Consider the following 17,593-nt stretch of genomic DNA (forward strand, 5'->3'; position numbering starts at 1 on the left):
CTAACTATGTGTCTGTCTGTATAGAGTTGGTAATGCTGTTAATAATTGTGGAGGAAGTAACTGTTACTACTGAGATACACACCATAGCTGATACAGAGTTGTAACTACGGACCCCTGGTGTGTGTAACTATGTACCCCTGGTGTGTGTAACTACGGACCCCTGGTGTGTGTAACTATGGACCCCTGGTGTGTGTAACTATGGACCCCTGGTGTGTGTAACTATGGACCCCTGGTGTGTGTAACTATGGACCCCTGGTGTGTGTAACTATGGACCCCTGGTGTGTGTAACTATGGACCCCTGGTGTGTGTAACTATGGACCCCTGGTGTGTGTAACTTATGGACTGGGTGTGTAACTGTGTGTAACTATGGACCCCTGGTGTGTGTAACTATGTGTAACTACGGACCCCTGGTGTGTGTAACTGTGTGTAACTATGGACCCCTGGTGTGTGTAACTACGGACCCCTGGTGTGTGTAACTATGGACCCCTGGTGTGTGTAACTACGGACCCCTGGGTGTGTAACTATGGACCCCTGGGGCGTGTACTATGGACCCCTGGTGTGTGTAACTATGGACCCCTGCTGTGTGTAACTACGGACCCCTGGTGTGTGTAACTATGGACCCCTGGTGTGTGTAACTATGTGTAACTACGGACCCCTGGTGTGTGTAACTGTGTGTAACTATGGACCCCTGGTGTGTGTAACTACGGACCCTGGTGTGTGTAACTACGGACCCCTGGTTTGTGTAACTATGGACCCCTGGTGTGTGTAACTATGGACCCCCCCCTGGTGTGTTGTAACTACGGACCCCTGTGTGTGTGTAACTACGGACCCCTGGTGTGTGTAACTACGGACCCTGGTGTGTGTAACTATGGACCCCCTGGTGTGTGTAACTATGGACCCCTGGTGTGTGTAACTACAGACCCCTGGTGTGTGTAACTACGGACCCCTGGTGTGTGTAACTATGGACCCCTGGTGTGTGTAACTATGGACCCCTGGTGTGTGTAACTACAGACCCCTGGTGTGTGTAACTACGGACCCCTGGTGTGTGTAACTATGGACCCCTGGTGTGTGTAACTATGGACCCCTGGTGTGTGTAACTATGGACCCCTGGTGTGTGTAACTATGGACCCCTGGTGTGTGTAACTATGGACCCCTGGTGTGTGTAACTACGGACCCCTGGTGTGTGTAACTATGGACCCCTGGTGTGTGTAACTATGTGTAACTACGGACCCCTGGTGTGTGTAACTACGGACCCCTGGTGTGTGTAACTACAGACCCCTGGTGTGTGTAACTATGTGTAACTACGGACCCCTGGTGTGTGTAACTATGTGTAACTACGGACCCCTGGTGTGTGTAACTACGGACCCTGGTGTGTGTAACTACGGACCCCTGGTGTGTGTAACTGGACCCTGGTGTGTGTAACTAGGACCCCTGGTGTGTGTAACTACGGACCCCTGGTGTGTGTAACTATGGACCCCTGGTGTGTGTAACTATGGACCCCTGGGTGTGTAAATGGACCCCTGGTGTGTGTAACTGTGTGTTAACTATGGACCCCTGGTGTGTGTTGTAACTACGACCCCTGGTGTGTGTAAACTACAGACCCCTGGTGTGTGTAACTACGGACCCCTGGTGTGTGAACTCCGGACCCCTGGTGTGTGTAACTATTGGACCCGGCTGGTGGTGTAACTTATGGACCCTGGTGCTGTGTAACTACGGACCCCTGGGTGTGTTGTAACTACGGACCCCTGGTGTGTGTAAATATGACCCCTGTGTGTGTAACTATGGACCCCTGGTGTGTGTAACTATGGACCCCTGGTGTGTGTAACTATGGACCCCTGGTGTGTGTAACTACGGACCCCTGGTGTGTGTAACTACGGACCCCTGGTGTGTGTAACTATGGACCCCTGGTGTGTGTAACTATGGACCCCTGGTGTGTGTAACTGTGTGTAACTATGGACCCCTGGTGTGTGTAACTACGGACCCCTGGTGTGTGTAACTGTGTGTAACTATGGACCCCTGGTGTGTGTAACTACGGACCCCTGGTGTGTGTAACTACGGACCCCTGGTGTGTGTAACTATGGACCCCTGGTGTGTGTAACTATGGAACCCTGGTGTGTGTAACTACGGACCCCTGGTTTGTGCTCCAGTCATCCTGCAGGGTCAGCAGGAACACTCTGAGTGGATACTTCCTGGCTGGGAGGGACATGGCCTGGTGGCCGGTGAGTCTGATCTCAGCGTCCGTTACGTCGTCCGTTAATCGGAGCGTCTCTGTTTACCAGGTGTGTGTGTGTGTGTGTGTGGTGTGTGTGTGGTGTGTGTGTGTGTGTGTGTGTGTGTGTGTGTGTGTGTGTGTGTGTGTGTGTGGTGTGTGTGTGTGTGTGTGGATCGGAGCATCTCTGTTTGCCAGCAGCGAGGGCTCTGGTCTGTTCATCGGTCTGGCTGGAACTGGTGCCGCCGGAGGAATCGCTGTAGCTGGCTTCGAGTGGATCGTAAGGACACACACACACACACACACACACACACACACACACACACACACACACACACACACACACACACACACACACACACACACACACACACACACCTGGTAAACAGAGATGCTGTCTGGTCAGTGAAACAGTCTGTCTCAGTCCTGTCTGGTCAGTGAAACAGTCTGTCTCAGTCCTGTCTGATGCTGTCTGGACAGTGAAACAGTCTGTCTCAGTCCTGTCTGATGCTGTCTGGTCATAAAGAGTATAACATTGTTGCTGCCCGTAGCGTTGAAGGCAAAGGAAGCCAGTGAGCATTTGGCTTCCTTTGATAAAACAAATCAGCGTTGAGCTAAACTGAATGGTCCTGGCGAGGGAAGGCTTCTCTCCAATCACATCACATCTAGAGAGAGACGTCATGATTGGTCCTGGCACACCAAAACAACGTTTCAAGGGAAGGCTTCTCTCCAATCACATCGCATCTAGAGAGAGACGTCATTGACAGAAACAACATGAATCGTTGCATCTCCTTGTGTTGTTGTCCTCCGGTGGCTGGCTAGCTAAACACGTAGCACGCAGACAGACAGAGCAACGTAGGACCAGCAGCATGCAGACAGACAGACAGACAGACAGACAGACCTCTGGTTCAGTAACATCAGTTGTCCTCTCTGTGAACAACATGAGTCACAGTGACTCACTGAGTTACTGAGTAATTTACCGTTTAAAAGTTCAGGGTCACTGACAAAATGTCTTAGTTTTTGAAAGAAAAGCACATTTTTTTTGTCCATTTAAAATACCATCAAATTGATCAGAAATACAGTGTTTCAACGACCCGTCGTGTTAGCTGTGTTAGCTGTGCTAGCTGTGTTAGCTGTGCTAGCTGTGCTAGCTGTGTTAGCTGTGTTAGCTGTGGTAGCTGTGTTAGCTGTGTTAGCTGTGGTAGCTGTGTTAACTGTGTTAGCTGTGTTAGCTGTGCAAGCTGTGCAAGCTGTGTTAGCTGTGTTAGCTGTGTTAGCAGTGCTAGCTGTGTTAGCTGTGCAAGCTGTGTTAGCTGTGTTAGCTGTGCAAGCTGTGCTAGCTGTGTTAGCTGTGCAAGCTGTGTTAGCTGTGCTAGCTGTGTTAGCTGTGTTGGCTGTGTTGGCTGTGCTAACTGTGCTAGCTGTGTTAGCTGTGCAAGCTGTGCAAGCTGTGTTAGCTGTGTTAGCTGTGCAAGCTGTGCTAGCTGTGTTAGCTGTGCAAGCTGTGCAAGCTGTGTTGGCTGTGCTAGCTGTGCTAGCTGTGCTGGCTGTGTTGGCTGTGTTGGCTGTGTTGGCTGTGCTAGCTGTATTAGCTGTGCTAGCTGTGCTAATCCAAGTTTATGGTTTTAAAAAAGGGCAAAATTAAAGACAGATCGTAACTGTAGGTGCTGAACTCTCTGTGTCGTTTTAAAGCAATAGTTATTTTGTGGTCCCTAAAACGTTTGAAACATTTAACTTGCTTTGACCATGCTGCAGGTCACCTAACTGTTTGGTTACATGCAATACGCTTTGTGTGGACTTCACCGGACAGTGGTCGCTCTCTGGTTTTGAGATGAAAACAAATGTCTAGTTTAATTTATTCTGCCGCTGTGTCTAGTAGTAGTACCATTAACAGACAGCAGGGGGCAGTAGAACCTGTCTTCTTACTGTCTCGACCTTCAGGTCTGTGTATCACAGTGGAAAGACCGATACGGTGGATTCATGAAACAGACAGCAGGGGGCAGTAGAACCAGCTGGTTATTGTATAATACTCTCTCTCTCTCTCTCTCTCGCTCTCTCTCTCTCTCTTTCTCCCTCCCTCTCTATCTCTCTCTCTCTCCCCCAGGCCACCTATGTGTTGCTGGCATTGGCTTGGGTGTTTGTACCTGTCTATCTGTCTTCAGGGGTGAGTACACACACACACACACACACACACACACACACACACACACACACACACACACACACACACACACACACACACACACACACACACACACACACACACACACACACACACACACACACCCCCCCCAGTCAGAGTGTTTACCTGCGCCCTGTCCTGCATGTTGCAGCAGGTTGTAGAATATCTGAGCTCCTCCCTGGACATTCCTCTGTTGGGCGTCAAACTGTGTGTTTATTCCAGATCTCCTAAACAGACTGTGTGTTTATTCCAGATCTCCTAAACAGACTGTGTGTTTATTCCAGATCTCCTAAACAGACTGTGTGTTTATTCCAGATCTCCTAAACAGACTGTCTGTTTGTTCCAGATCTCCTAAACAGACTGTGTGTTTGTTCCAGATCTCCTAAACAGACTGTGTGTTTGTTCCAGATCTCCTAAACAGACTGTGTGTTTGTTCCAGATCTCCTAAACAGACTGTGTGTTTGTTCCAGATCTCCTAAACAGACTGTGTGTTTGTTCCAGATCTCCTAAACAGACTGTGTGTTTGTTCCAGATCGTCACTCCTAAACAGACTGTGTGTTTGTTCCAGATCTCCTAAACAGACTGTGTGTTTGTTCCAGATCTCCTATACAGACTGTGTGTTTGTTCCAGATCTCCTAAACAGACTGTGTGTTTGTTCCAGATCTCCTAAACAGACTCTGTTTGTTCCAGATCTCCTAAACAGACTGTGTGTTTGTTCCAGATCTCCTAAACAGACTGTCTGTTTGTTCCAGATCTCCTAAACAGACTGTGTGTTTGTTCCAGATCGTCACTCCTAAACAGACTGTGTGTTTGTTCCAGATCGTCACTCCTAAACAGACTGTGTGTTTGTTCCAGATCGTCACTCCTAAACAGACTGTGTGTTTGTTCCAGATCGTCACTCCTAAACAGACTGTGTTTGTTCCAGATCGTCACTCCTAAACAGACTGTGTGTTTGTTCCAGATCGTCACTCCTAAACAGACTGTGTGTTTGTTCCAGATCGTCACTCCTAAACAGACTGTGTGTTTGTTCCAGATCGTCACTCCTAAACAGACTGTGTGTTTGTTCCAGATCGTCACTCCTAAACAGACTGTGTGTTTGTTCCAGATCGTCACTCCTAAACAGACTGTGTGTTTGTTCCAGATCTCCTAAACAGACTGTGTGTTTATTCCAGATCTCCTAAACAGACTGTGTGTTTGTTCCAGATCTCCTAAACAGACTGTGTGTTTATTCCAGATCTCCTAAACAGACTGTGTGTTTATTCCAGATCTCCTAAACAGACTGTGTGTTTGTTCCAGATCTCCTAAACAGACTGTGTGTTTATTCCAGATCTCCTAAACAGACTGTGTGTTTATTCCAGATCTCCTAAACAGACTGTGTGTTTATTCCAGATCTCCTAAACAGACTGTGTGTTTGTTCCAGATCTCATAACCAGATTGTGTGTTTGTTCCAGATCGTCACCATGCCGGAGTACCTGGGTCGTCGGTTCGGAGGAGAGAGGATTAGAACGGTCCTGTCTGTTCTCTCTCTGATGCTGTCTGTCTTCACCAAGATATCAGTAGGATATACTGCCCTGTCTGTCTCTCTCTCTCTGATGCTGTCTGTCTTCACCAAGATATCAGTAGGATATACTGCCCTGTCTGTCTCTCTCTCTCTGATGCTGTCTGTCTTCACCAAGATATCAGTAGGATATACTGCCCTGTCTGTCTCTCTCTCTCTGATGCTGTCTGTCTCTCTCTCTCTGATGCTGTCTGTCTCTCTCTCTCTCTGATGCTGTCTGTCTCTCTCTCTTTGGTGCTGTCTGTCTGTCTCTCTCTATGATGCTCTCTGTCTGTCTCTCTCTCTGATGCTGTCTGTCTCTCTCTCTCTGATGCTGTCTGTCTCTCTCTCTGATGCTGTCTGTCTCTCTCTCTCTCTGATGCTGTCTCTCTCTCTCTGATGCTGTCTCTCTCTCTCTGATGCTGTCTCTCTCTCTCTCTCTGATGCTGTCTGTCTCTCTCTCTGATGCTGTCTGTCTCTCTCTCTGATGCTGTGTCTCTCTCTCTGATGCTGTGTCTCTCTCTCTGATGCTGTCTGTCTCTCTCTCTCTGATGCTGTCTGTCTCGCTCTCTCTGATGCTCTCTCTCTGATGCTGTCTGTCTCTCTCTCTGATGCTGTCTGTCTGTCATTGTCTCAGAGGTCAGAACACAATTACAGTATGACCTGATTTCTCTATTTTTTGCTCTCCTTCTCTCTCTCTCTCTCCTCCCTCCTCTCTCCCCCTCTCTCTCCTCCCTGACTATACTGGTTACCTGGTACTGGTGTAGCGACCAGGTAGATATAACCTCTAACCCTGGGACTGACTATACTGGTTACCTGGTACTGGTGTAGCGACCAGGTAGATATAACCTCTAACCCTGGGACTGACTATACTGGTTACCTGGTACTGGTGTAGCGACCAGGTAGATATAACCTCTAACCCTGGGACTGACTATACTGGTTACCTGGTACTGGTGTAGCGACCAGGTAGATATAACCTCTAACCCTGGGACTGACTATACTGGTTACCTGGTACTGGTGTAGCGACCAGGTAGATATAACCTCTAACCCTGGGACTGACTATACTGGTTACCTGGTACTGGTGTAGCGACCAGGTAGATATAACCTCTAACCCTGGGACTGACTATACTGGTTACCTGGTACTGGTGTAGCGACCAGGTAGATATTACCTCTAACCCTGGGACTGACTATACTGGTTACCTGGTACTGGTGTAGCGACCAGGTAGATATAACCTCTAACCCTGGGACTGACTATACTGGTTACCTGGTACTGGTGTAGCGACCAGGTAGATATAACCTCTAACCCTGGGACTGACTATACTGGTTACCTGGTACTGGTGTAGTGACCAGGTAGATATAACCTCTAACCCTGGGACTGACTATACTGGTTACCTGGTACTGGTGTAGCGACCAGGTAGATATAACCTCTAACCCTGGGACTGACTATACTGGTTACCTGGTACTGGTGTAGCGACCAGGTAGATATAACCTCTAACCCTGGGACTGACTATACTGGTTACCTGGTACTGGTGTAGCGACCAGGTAGATATAACCAAAAACTATTTAATCCATTTTAGAATAAGTCTGTAACGTAACAAAATGTGGATAAAGTCAAGGGCTCTGAATACTTTCTGAATGCAGTGTACTGGTTACAAGCTACTGGTAGACTGACCAGGTGAAGGGCTCTCTGAATACTTTCTGAATGCAGTGTACTGGTTACAAGCTACTGGTAGACTGACCAGGTGAAGGGCTCTCTGAATACTTTCTGAATGCAGTGTACTGGTTACAAGCTACTGGTAGACTGACCAGGTGAAGGGCTCTGAATACTTTCTGAATGCAGTGTACTGGTTACAAGCTACTGGTAGACTGACCAGGTGAAGGGCTCTCTGAATACTTTCTGAATGCAGTGTACTGGTTACAAGCTACTGGTAGACTGACCAGGTGAAGGGCTCTCTGAATACTTTCTGAATGCAGTGTACTGGCTACAAGCTACTGGTAGACTGACCAGGTGAAGGGCTCTCTGAATACTTTCTGAATGCAGTGTACTGGTTACAAGCTACTGGTAGACTGACCAGGTGAAGGGCTCTCTGAATACTTTCTGAATGCAGTGTACTGGTTACAAGCTACTGGTAGACTGACCAGGTGAAGGGCTCTCTGAATACTTTCTGAATGCAGTGTACTGGTTACAAGCTACTGGTAGACTGACCAGGTGACCTCTGAACCCCATGACCTTTCACTCCTAACAGTAAAAGTATACCAACCAACAACGTTTAGTCAAGTTCACTTTATTAACAACAACAACATTCTCCTAACGTTTTAACAACGTTCATGTCCAACATTCAAAAACGTTACTCCCTGCTCCCCCGCCCCCATAGTCCCAGTAACCAATCAGAGTGAGCGTTATGCCACCCAGAGTCTCTCCAGCCCAGCTAAACCTGGTCAGACTACGGAGGCCTGGAGAGGACAGACCTCGCAAACAGAGAAAAAAAAAATCTAATAAAGATCCTTAAAATCTTAAGGTTTCAACAAAACGTCCAGATTACATCCAGATCGCCCCATTGGCCAGGAGAGGACAGATCGCCCCATTGGCCAGGAGAGGACAGATCGCCCCATTGGCCAGGAGAGGACAGATCGCCCCATTGGCCAGGAGAGGACAGATCGCCCCATTGGCCAGGAGAGGACAGATCGCCCCATTGGCCAGGAAAAAAGGCCATGTTTAATAAAAAATAAAAATAAAAAAATACAGAAAAAAAAATTCTGTCAAACATTTAAAAAAGTACCTGGCAAATGTCTTGTCAAAACATTCAATTCATGTTACAGTAGATAAACAGCCAGACAAGGTGAGTTAAAGGTAGAGTCAGCGATGGACCAAGTAAACAGCAGAACGACTTCTGCCAAAAACTAAGAATATGAAGCGAGAAGCTAAACTCATCCTCTGTTTTATGGTCCATCACATTGTAGTAGAGTGGATCTGTTCTGGTGGTCCATCACGTTGTAGTAGAGTGAATCTGTTTTATGGTCCATCACGTTGTAGTAGAGTGAATCTGTTTTGGAGGTCCATCACGTTGTAGTAGAGTGTATCTGTTCTGGTGGTCCATCACGTTGTAGTAGAGTGGATCTGTTTTATGGTCCATCACGTTGTAGTAGAGTGGATCTGTTTTATGGTCCATCACGTTGTAGTAGAGTGGATCTGTTTTATGGTCCATCACGTTGTAGTAGAGTGGATCTGTTCTGGTGGTCCATCACGTTGTAGTAGAGTGGTTTATGGTCCATCACGTTGTAGTAGAGTGAATCTGTTTTGGTGGTCCATCACGTTGTAGTAGAGTGAATCTGTTTTATGGTCCATCACGTTGTAGTAGAGTGAATCTGTTCTGGTGGTCCATCACGTTGTAGTAGAGTGAATCTGTTTTGGTGGTCCATCACGTTGTAGTAGAGTGAATCTGTTTTGGTGGTCCATCACATTGTAGTAGAGGGAATCTGTTTTATGGTCCATCACGTTGTAGTAGAGTGAATCTGTTTTGGTGGTCCATCACGTTGTAGTAGAGTGAATCTGTTCTGGTGGTCCATCACGTTGTAGTAGAGTGTTTTGGGGTCCATCACGTTGTAATAGAGTGAATCTGGTTTGGTGGTCCATCACGTTGTAGTAGAGTGAATCTGTTTTATGGTCCATCACGTTGTAGTAGAGTGAATCTGTTTTATGGTCCATCACGTTGTAGTAGAGTGAACCAGTTCTGGTGGTCCATCACGTTGTAGTAGAGTGAATCTGTTCTGGTGGTCCATCACGTTGTAGTAGAGTGTTTTATGGTCCATCATGTTGTAGTAGAGTGAATCTGTTCTGGTGGTCCATCACGTTGTAGTAGAGTGAATCTGTTTTGGGGGTCCATCACGTTGTAGTAGAGTGAATCTGTTTTATGGTCCATCACGTTGTAATAGAGTGAATCTGTTTTATGGTCCATCACGTTGTAGTAGAGTGAATCTGTTCTGGTGGTCCATCACGTTGTAATAGAGTGAATCTGTTTTGGTGGTCCATCACGTTGTAGTAGAGTGAATCTGTTTTATGGTCCATCACGTTGTAGTAGAGTGAATCTGGTTTGGAGGTCCATCACGTTGTAGTAGAGTGGTTTGGTGGTCCATCACGTTGTAGTAGAGTGAATCTGTTTTGGTGGTCCATCACGTTGTAGTAGAGTGAATCTGTTTTATGGTCCATCACGTTGTAGTAGAGTGAATCTGGTTTGGAGGTCCATCACGTTGTAGTAGAGTGGTTTGGTGGTCCATCACGTTGTAGTAGAGTGAATCTGTTTTGGTGGTCCATCACGTTGTAGTAGAGTGTTTTATGGTCCATCACGTTGTAGTAGAGTGAATCTGTTTTGGTGATCCATCACGTTGTAGTAGAGTTAATCTGTTTTATGGTCCATCACGTTGTAGTAGAGTGAATCTGTTTTATGGTCCATCACGTTGTAGTAGAGTGAATCTGTTTTGGGGGTCCATCACGTTGTAGTAGAGTGAATCTGTTTTGGGGTCCATCACGTTGTAGTAGAGTGTTTTATGGTCCATCACGTTGTAGTAGAGTGAATCTGTTTTGGGGGTCCATCACGTTGTAGTAGAGTGTTTTGGGGGTCCATCACATTGTAGTAGAGTGAATCTGGTTTGGGGGTCCATCACGTTGTAGTAGAGTGTTCTGGTGGTCCATCACGTTGTAGTAGAGTGGATCTGTTCTGGTGGTCCATCACGTTGTAGTAGAGTGAATCTGTTTTATGGTCCATCACGTTGTAGTAGAGTGAATCTGTTTTGGAGGTCCATCACGTTGTAGTAGAGTGGATCTGTTCTGGTGGTCCATCACGTTGTAGTAGAGTGGATCTGTTTTATGGTCCATCACGTTGTAGTAGAGTGGATCTGTTTTATGGTCCATCACGTTGTAGTAGAGTGGATCTGTTTTATGGTCCATCACGTTGTAGTAGAGTGGATCTGTTTTATGGTCCATCACGTTGTAGTAGAGTGGATCTGTTCTGGTGGTCCATCACGTTGTAGTAGAGTGGTTTATGGTCCATCACGTTGTAGTAGAGTGAATCTGTTTTGGTGGTCCATCACGTTGTAGTAGAGTGAATCTGTTTTATGGTCCATCACGTTGTAGTAGAGTGAATCTGTTCTGGTGGTCCATCACGTTGTAGTAGAGTGAATCTGTTTTGGTGGTCCATCACATTGTAGTAGAGTGAATCTGTTTTATGGTCCATCACGTTGTAGTAGAGTGAATCTGTTTTGGTGGTCCATCACGTTGTAGTAGAGTGAATCTGTTCTGGTGGTCCATCACGTTGTAGTAGAGTGTTTTGGGGTCCATCACGTTGTAATAGAGTGAATCTGGTTTGGTGGTCCATCACGTTGTAGTAGAGTGAATCTGTTTTATGGTCCATCACGTTGTAGTAGAGTGAATCTGTTTTATGGTCCATCACGTTGTAGTAGAGTGAATCTGTTCTGGTGGTCCATCACGTTGTAGTAGAGTGAATCTGTTCTGGTGGTCCATCACGTTGTAGTAGAGTGAATCTGTTCTGGTGGTCCATCAAGTTGTAGTAGAGTGAATCTGTTCTGGTGGTCCATCACGTTGTAGTAGAGTGTTTTATGGTCCATCACGTTGTAGTAGAGTGAATCTGTTCTGGTGGTCCATCACGTTGTAGTAGAGTGAATCTGTTTTGGGGGTCCATCACGTTGTAGTAGAGTGAATCTGTTTTATGGTCCATCACGTTGTAATAGAGTGAATCTGTTTTATGGTCCATCACGTTGTAGTAGAGTGAATCTGTTCTGGTGGTCCATCACGTTGTAATAGAGTGAATCTGTTTTGGTGGTCCATCACGTTGTAGTAGAGTGAATCTGTTTTATGGTCCATCACGTTGTAGTAGAGTGAATCTGGTTTGGAGGTCCATCACGTTGTAGTAGAGTGGTTTGGTGGTCCATCACGTTGTAGTAGAGTGAATCTGTTTTGGTGGTCCATCACGTTGTAGTAGAGTGAATCTGTTTTATGGTCCATCACGTTGTAGTAGAGTGAATCTGGTTTGGAGGTCCATCACGTTGTAGTAGAGTGGTTTGGTGGTCCATCACGTTGTAGTAGAGTGAATCTGTTTTGGTGGTCCATCACATTGTAGTAGAGTGTTTTATGGTCCATCACGTTGTAGTAGAGTGAATCTGTTTTGGTGATCCATCACGTTGTAGTAGAGTTAATCTGTTTTATGGTCCATCACGTTGTAGTAGAGTGAATCTGTTTTATGGTCCATCACGTTGTAGTAGAGTGAATCTGTTTTGGGGGTCCATCACGTTGTAGTAGAGTGAATCTGTTTTGGGGTCCATCACGTTGTAGTAGAGTGTTTTATGGTCCATCACGTTGTAGTAGAGTGAATCTGTTTTGGGGGTCCATCACGTTGTAGTAGAGTGTTTTGGGGGTCCATCACATTGTAGTAGAGTGAATCTGGTTTGGGGGTCCATCACGTTGTAGTAGAGTGTTTTGGGGGTCCATCACGTTGTAGTAGAGTGAATCTGTTCTGGTGGTCCATCACGTTGTAGTAGAGTGAATCTGTTTTATGGTCCATCACGTTGTAGTAGAGTGAATCTGTTTTATGGTCCATCACGTTGTAGTAGAGTGAATCTGTTTTATGGTCCATCACGTTGTAGTAGAGTGAATCTGTTTTATGGTCCATCACGTTGTAGTAGAGTGAATCTGTTTTGGAGGTCCATCACGTTGTAGTAGAGTGAATCTGTTTTGGGGGTCCATCACGTTGTATTAGAGTGAATCTGTTTTGGAGGTCCATCACGTTGTAGTAGAGTGTTTTATGGTCCATCACGTTGTAGTAGAGTGAATCTGTTTTGGGGGTCCATCACGTTGTAGTAGAGTGAATCTGTTTTGGAGGTCCATCACGTTGTAGTAGAGTGAATCTATTTTGGTGGTCCATCACGTTGTAGTAGAGTGAATCTGTTTTATGGTCCATCACGTTGTAGTAGAGTGAATCTGTTTTGGAGGTCCATCACGTTGTAGTAGAGTGAATCTGTTTTGGGGGTCCATCACGTTGTAGTAGAGTGAATCTGTTTTGGGGTCCATCACGTTGTAGTAGAGTGAATCTGGTTTGGTGATCCATCACGTTGTAGTAGAGTGAATCTGTTTTGGTGGTCCATCACGTTGTAGTAGAGTGAATCTGTTTTATGGTCCATCACGTTGTAGTAGAGTGAATCTGTTTTATGGTCCATCACGTTGTAGTAGAGTGAATCTGTTTTATGGTCCATCACGTTGTAGTAGAGTGAATCTTGGTAACCCTGAGTTACCATCACGTTGTAGGAGAGTGAATCTTGGTAACCCTGAGTTACTGCATCGTCTTGGTATCATGTTCATCTACAATATTCTCCGTTCATCCAGTCTCATTTTCAACATTCAGATAAAGTTCTTTAAACGATAGAGAAACATTCAGATAACGTCCAGTCAAGTTATTAATCTGGTCAGAGCAACCAATCAGACGCATGATCTAGTCAGAGCAACCAATCAGATGCATGATCTGGACAGAGCAACCAATCAGATGCATGATCTGGTCAAAGCAACCAATCAGACGCATGATCTGGTCAGAGCAACCAATCAGACACATGATCTGGTCAGAGCAACCAATCAGACACATGATCTGGACAGAGCAACCAATCAGACGCATGATCTGGACAGAACAACCAATCAGACGCATGATCTGGTCAAAGCAACCAATCAGACACATGATCTGGTCAGAGCAACCAATCAGACGCATGATCTGGTCAGAGCAACCAATCAGACACACGATCTGGTCAGAGCAACCAATCAAGACACATGATCTGGTCAGAGCAACCAATCAGACGCATGATCTGGTCAGAGCAACCAATCAGACGCATGATCTGGTCAGAGCAACCAATCAGACGCATGATCTGGTCAAAGCAACCAATCAGACGCATGATCTGGTCAAAGCAACGAATCAGACGCATGATCTGGTCAAAGCAACCAATCAGACACATGATCTGGTCAGAGCAACCAATCAGACGCATGATCTGGTCAGAGCAACCAATCAGACACATGATCTGGACAGAGCAACCAATCAGACAAACATAAAAAAACAACAACATCCAGTTACATTGTCTGTTTAACTTCCTGCTAGCCGTCCCATTGGTCCATACATTAGCCAATCCTAGCCGACCTCCTTGTTGTCAAGCGACGCTTTCGTCTGTGAGGCTATATACTGCCCCCTCAGTAGTTGATTGGTCAGTTTGGAGAAGGACACGCCCATAGCTCCTGCCGTATTGGATGCACGACGTGGGGAGGCGTGGCCAGGGGAAAGTCCCGCCCCTTTGTAGGCAGGGTTGTGTCGTCGTGGCGACCGGCTGGAGCGAGTATCGGAGGGCTGCAGTGATTGGCCCTGCAAGTAGCGATGTCCTCCGATCACAGGGCACGATGCTAGTGGCGAGCGGTGGACACTTCCTGGTTTGGCAATGACGACTTTAGCCCTGCCCCTCTGGCGCCCATCACGACCTGGCGACCTGGAGCTCTGAAACAACTAGAGAGAGAGAGAGAGAGAGAGAGGGGGAGAGAGAGAGAGGGAGGGAGAGAGGGAGAGAGAGAGAGAGGGAGGGAGAGAGGGAGGGAAACAGTTAGATCTATATACTGCCCTGACCCATACTGCCCTGACCCATACTGCCCTGACCCATACTGCCTGACTACAGTTAGATCTACACACTGCCCTGACCCATACTGCCCTGACCCATACTGCCTGACTACAGTTAGATCTACACACTGCCCTGACCCATACTGCCCTGACCCATACTGCCCTGACCCATACTGCCTGACTACAGTTAGATCTACATACTGCCCTGACCCATACTGCCCTGACCCATACTGCCCTGACCCATACTGCCTGACTACAGTTAGATCTACATACTGCCCTGACCCATACTGCCCTGACCCATACTGCCCTGACCCATACTGCCCTGACCCATACTGCCTGACTACAGTTAGATCTACATACTGCCCTGACCCATACTGCCCTGACCCATACTGCCCTGACTACAGTTAGATCTACATACTGCCCTGACCCATACTGCCCTGACTACAGTTAGATCTACATACTGCCCTGACCCATACTGCCCTGACCCATACTGCCCTGACTACAGTTAGATCTACTCACTGCCCTGACCCATACTGCCCTGACCCATACTGCCCTGACTACAGTTAGATCTACATACTGCCCTGACCCATACTGCCCTGACTACAGTTAGATCTACACTCATTTCTATTGGTCACGAAGACACTCTTTATGTTCCCTTGACTCATACATTCGTGTGTGTGTGTGTGTGTGTGTGTGTGTGTGTGTGTGTGTGTGTGTGTGTGTGTGTGTGTGTCCAGGTGATCCAGAGGTCCCTGTCAGCTAAGAACCTGTCTCATCCTAAAGGAGCTTCCATCCTGGTGTTCTACCTCAAGTTGTTACCCTTCATATTCACCATCATACCAGACATGATCCACACTGATCCACACTGATACCCTGGCTCCACACTGATACCCTGGGGTCCACACTGATCCACACTGATACCCTAGGATCCACACTGATACCCTGGGGTCCACACTGATACCCTGGGATCCACACTGATCCACACTGATACCCTGGGATCCACACTGATACCCTGGGGTCCACACTGATCCACACTGTGATCCACACTGATCCACACTGATACATTGTGATCCACACTGATACACTGGGATCCACACTGATACCCTGGGGTCCACACTGATCCACACTGTGATCCACACTGATCCACACTGTGATCCACACTGATCCACACTAATCCACTGTGATCCACACTAATCCACTGTGATCCACACTGATCCACACTGATACCCTGGGATCCACACTGATACCCTGGGATCCACACTGATCCACACTGATACTCTGGGATCCACACTGATACCCTGGGGTCCACACTGATCCACACTGATACCCTGGATCCACACTGATCCACACTGATCCACATTGATACCCTGGGGTCCACACTGATACATTGTGATCCACACTGATCCACACTGATACCCACACTGATACCCACACTGATCCACACTGATACACTGGGATCCACACTGATCCCCTGTGATCCACATTGATACCCTGGGGTCCACACTGATACATTGTGATCCACACTGATACCCTGTGATCCACACTGATACCCTGTGATCCACACTGATACCCTGGGGTCCACACTGATCCACACTGATACCCTGGGTCCACACTGATACCCTGTGATCCACACTGATACCCTGTGATCCACACGCTGAGATAGCCTATAGGCCAATGCAGCAGTAGACCTAGAACTTCCCTAGTAAAATACAGTAGACCTAGAACTTCCCTAGTAAAATACAGACCTAGAACTTCCATCATCAACTAGTAAAATACAGTAGACCTAGAACTTCCCTAGTAAAATACAGTAGACCTAGAACTTCCATCATCAACTAGTAAAATACAGTAGACCTAGAACTTCCCTAGTAAAATACAGTAGGCCTAGAACTTCCCTAGTAAAATACAGTAGGCCTAGAACTTCCCTAGTAAAATACAGTAGGCCTAGAACTTCCCTAGTAAAATACAGTAGACCTAGAACTTCCCTAGTAAAATACAGTAGACCTAGAACTTCCCTAGTAAAATACAGTAGGCCTAGAACTTCCCTAGTAAAATACAGTAGACCTAGAACATTCCTAGTAAAATACAGTAGGCCTAGAACTTCCCTAGTAAAATACAGTAGGCCTAGAACTTCCCTAGTAAAATACAGTAGACCTAGAACGTTCCTAGTAAAATACAGTAGACCTAGAACTTCCCTAGTAAAATACAGTAGGCCTAGAACTTCCCTAGTAAAATACAGTAGGCCTAGAACTTCCCTAGTAAAATACAGTAGACCTAGAACTTCCCTAGTAAAATACAGTAGGCCTAGAACTTCCCTAGTAAAATACACTAGACCTAGAACTTCCCTAGTAAAATACACTAGACCTAGAACTTCCCTAGTAAAATACACTAGACCTAGAACTTCCCTAGTAAAATACACTAGACCTAGAACTTCCCTAGTAAAATACAGTAGACCTAGAACTTCCCTAGTAAAATACAGTAGGCCTAGAACTTCCCTAGTAAAATACAGTAGGCCTAGAACTTCCCTAGTAAAATACAGTAGACCTAGAACTTCCACCATCAACTAGTAAAATACAGTAGGCCTAGAACTTCCCTAGTAAAATACAGTAGACCTAGAACTTCCATCATCAACTAGTAAAATACAGTAGACCTAGAACTTCCCTAGTAAAATACAGTAGACCTAGAACTTCCCTAGTAAAATACAGTAGACCTAGAACTTCCACCATCAACTAGTAAAATACAGTAGACCTAGAACTTCCCTAGTAAAATACAGTAGACCTAGAATTTCCCTAGTAAAATACAGTAGGCCTAGAACTTCCCTAGTAAAATACAGTAGACCTAGAACGTTCCTAGTAAAATACAGTAGACCTAGAACGTTCCTAGTAAAATACAGTAGACCTAGAACTTCCCTAGTAAAATACAGTAGGCCTAGAACTTCCCTAGTAAAATACAGTAGGCCTAGAACTTCCCTAGTAAAATACAGTAGGCCTAGAACTTCCCTAGTAAAATACAGTAGA

The 17,593-nt window shown here is 46.3% G+C and overlaps 2 protein-coding genes across 2 annotated transcripts in view; one reads left to right on the forward strand and one right to left on the reverse strand.

Moving 5' to 3' along the window:
• The first annotated feature begins 523 nt into the window (after window positions 1-523).
• LOC115188869 (sodium/glucose cotransporter 5-like) lies at window positions 524-8,648 on the forward strand. Its single transcript, XM_029747695.1, has 6 exons — window positions 524-556; window positions 2,148-2,218; window positions 2,384-2,489; window positions 4,314-4,373; window positions 5,843-6,010; window positions 8,478-8,648. The coding sequence occupies exons 1-6, from the start codon at window positions 524-526 to the stop codon at window positions 8,646-8,648; spliced, it is 609 nt and encodes a 202-aa protein (XP_029603555.1).
• A 4,678-nt stretch (window positions 8,649-13,326) lies between these two features.
• The window catches only part of LOC115188941 (protein FAM83G), a 28,152-nt gene continuing 23,885 nt past the window's right edge, over window positions 13,327-17,593 (reverse strand). The window contains exon 6 of the mRNA XM_029747776.1: window positions 13,327-14,471. Coding sequence (XP_029603636.1) covers window positions 14,106-14,471 — 366 coding nt within the window. The 3' untranslated portion in view covers window positions 13,327-14,105. The remainder of the gene's footprint in view (window positions 14,472-17,593) is intronic.

The sequence above is a fragment of the Salmo trutta genome, unplaced genomic scaffold (assembly GCF_901001165.1).
Source record: "Salmo trutta unplaced genomic scaffold, fSalTru1.1, whole genome shotgun sequence".
NCBI lineage: Eukaryota > Metazoa > Chordata > Actinopteri > Salmoniformes > Salmonidae > Salmo > Salmo trutta.

Coding starts and splice junctions, on each gene's coding strand:
- LOC115188869 (XM_029747695.1), top strand. CDS start 524: ATGGACCCCTGGGGCGTGTACTATGGACCCCTG. Junction 2,219..2,383: donor AGGGACATGGCCTGGTGGCC/GGTGAGTCTGAT, acceptor TGTGTGTGTGTG/GATCGGAGCATCTCTGTTTG. Junction 6,011..8,477: donor CTGTCTTCACCAAGATATCA/GTAGGATATACT, acceptor GATTACATCCAG/ATCGCCCCATTGGCCAGGAG.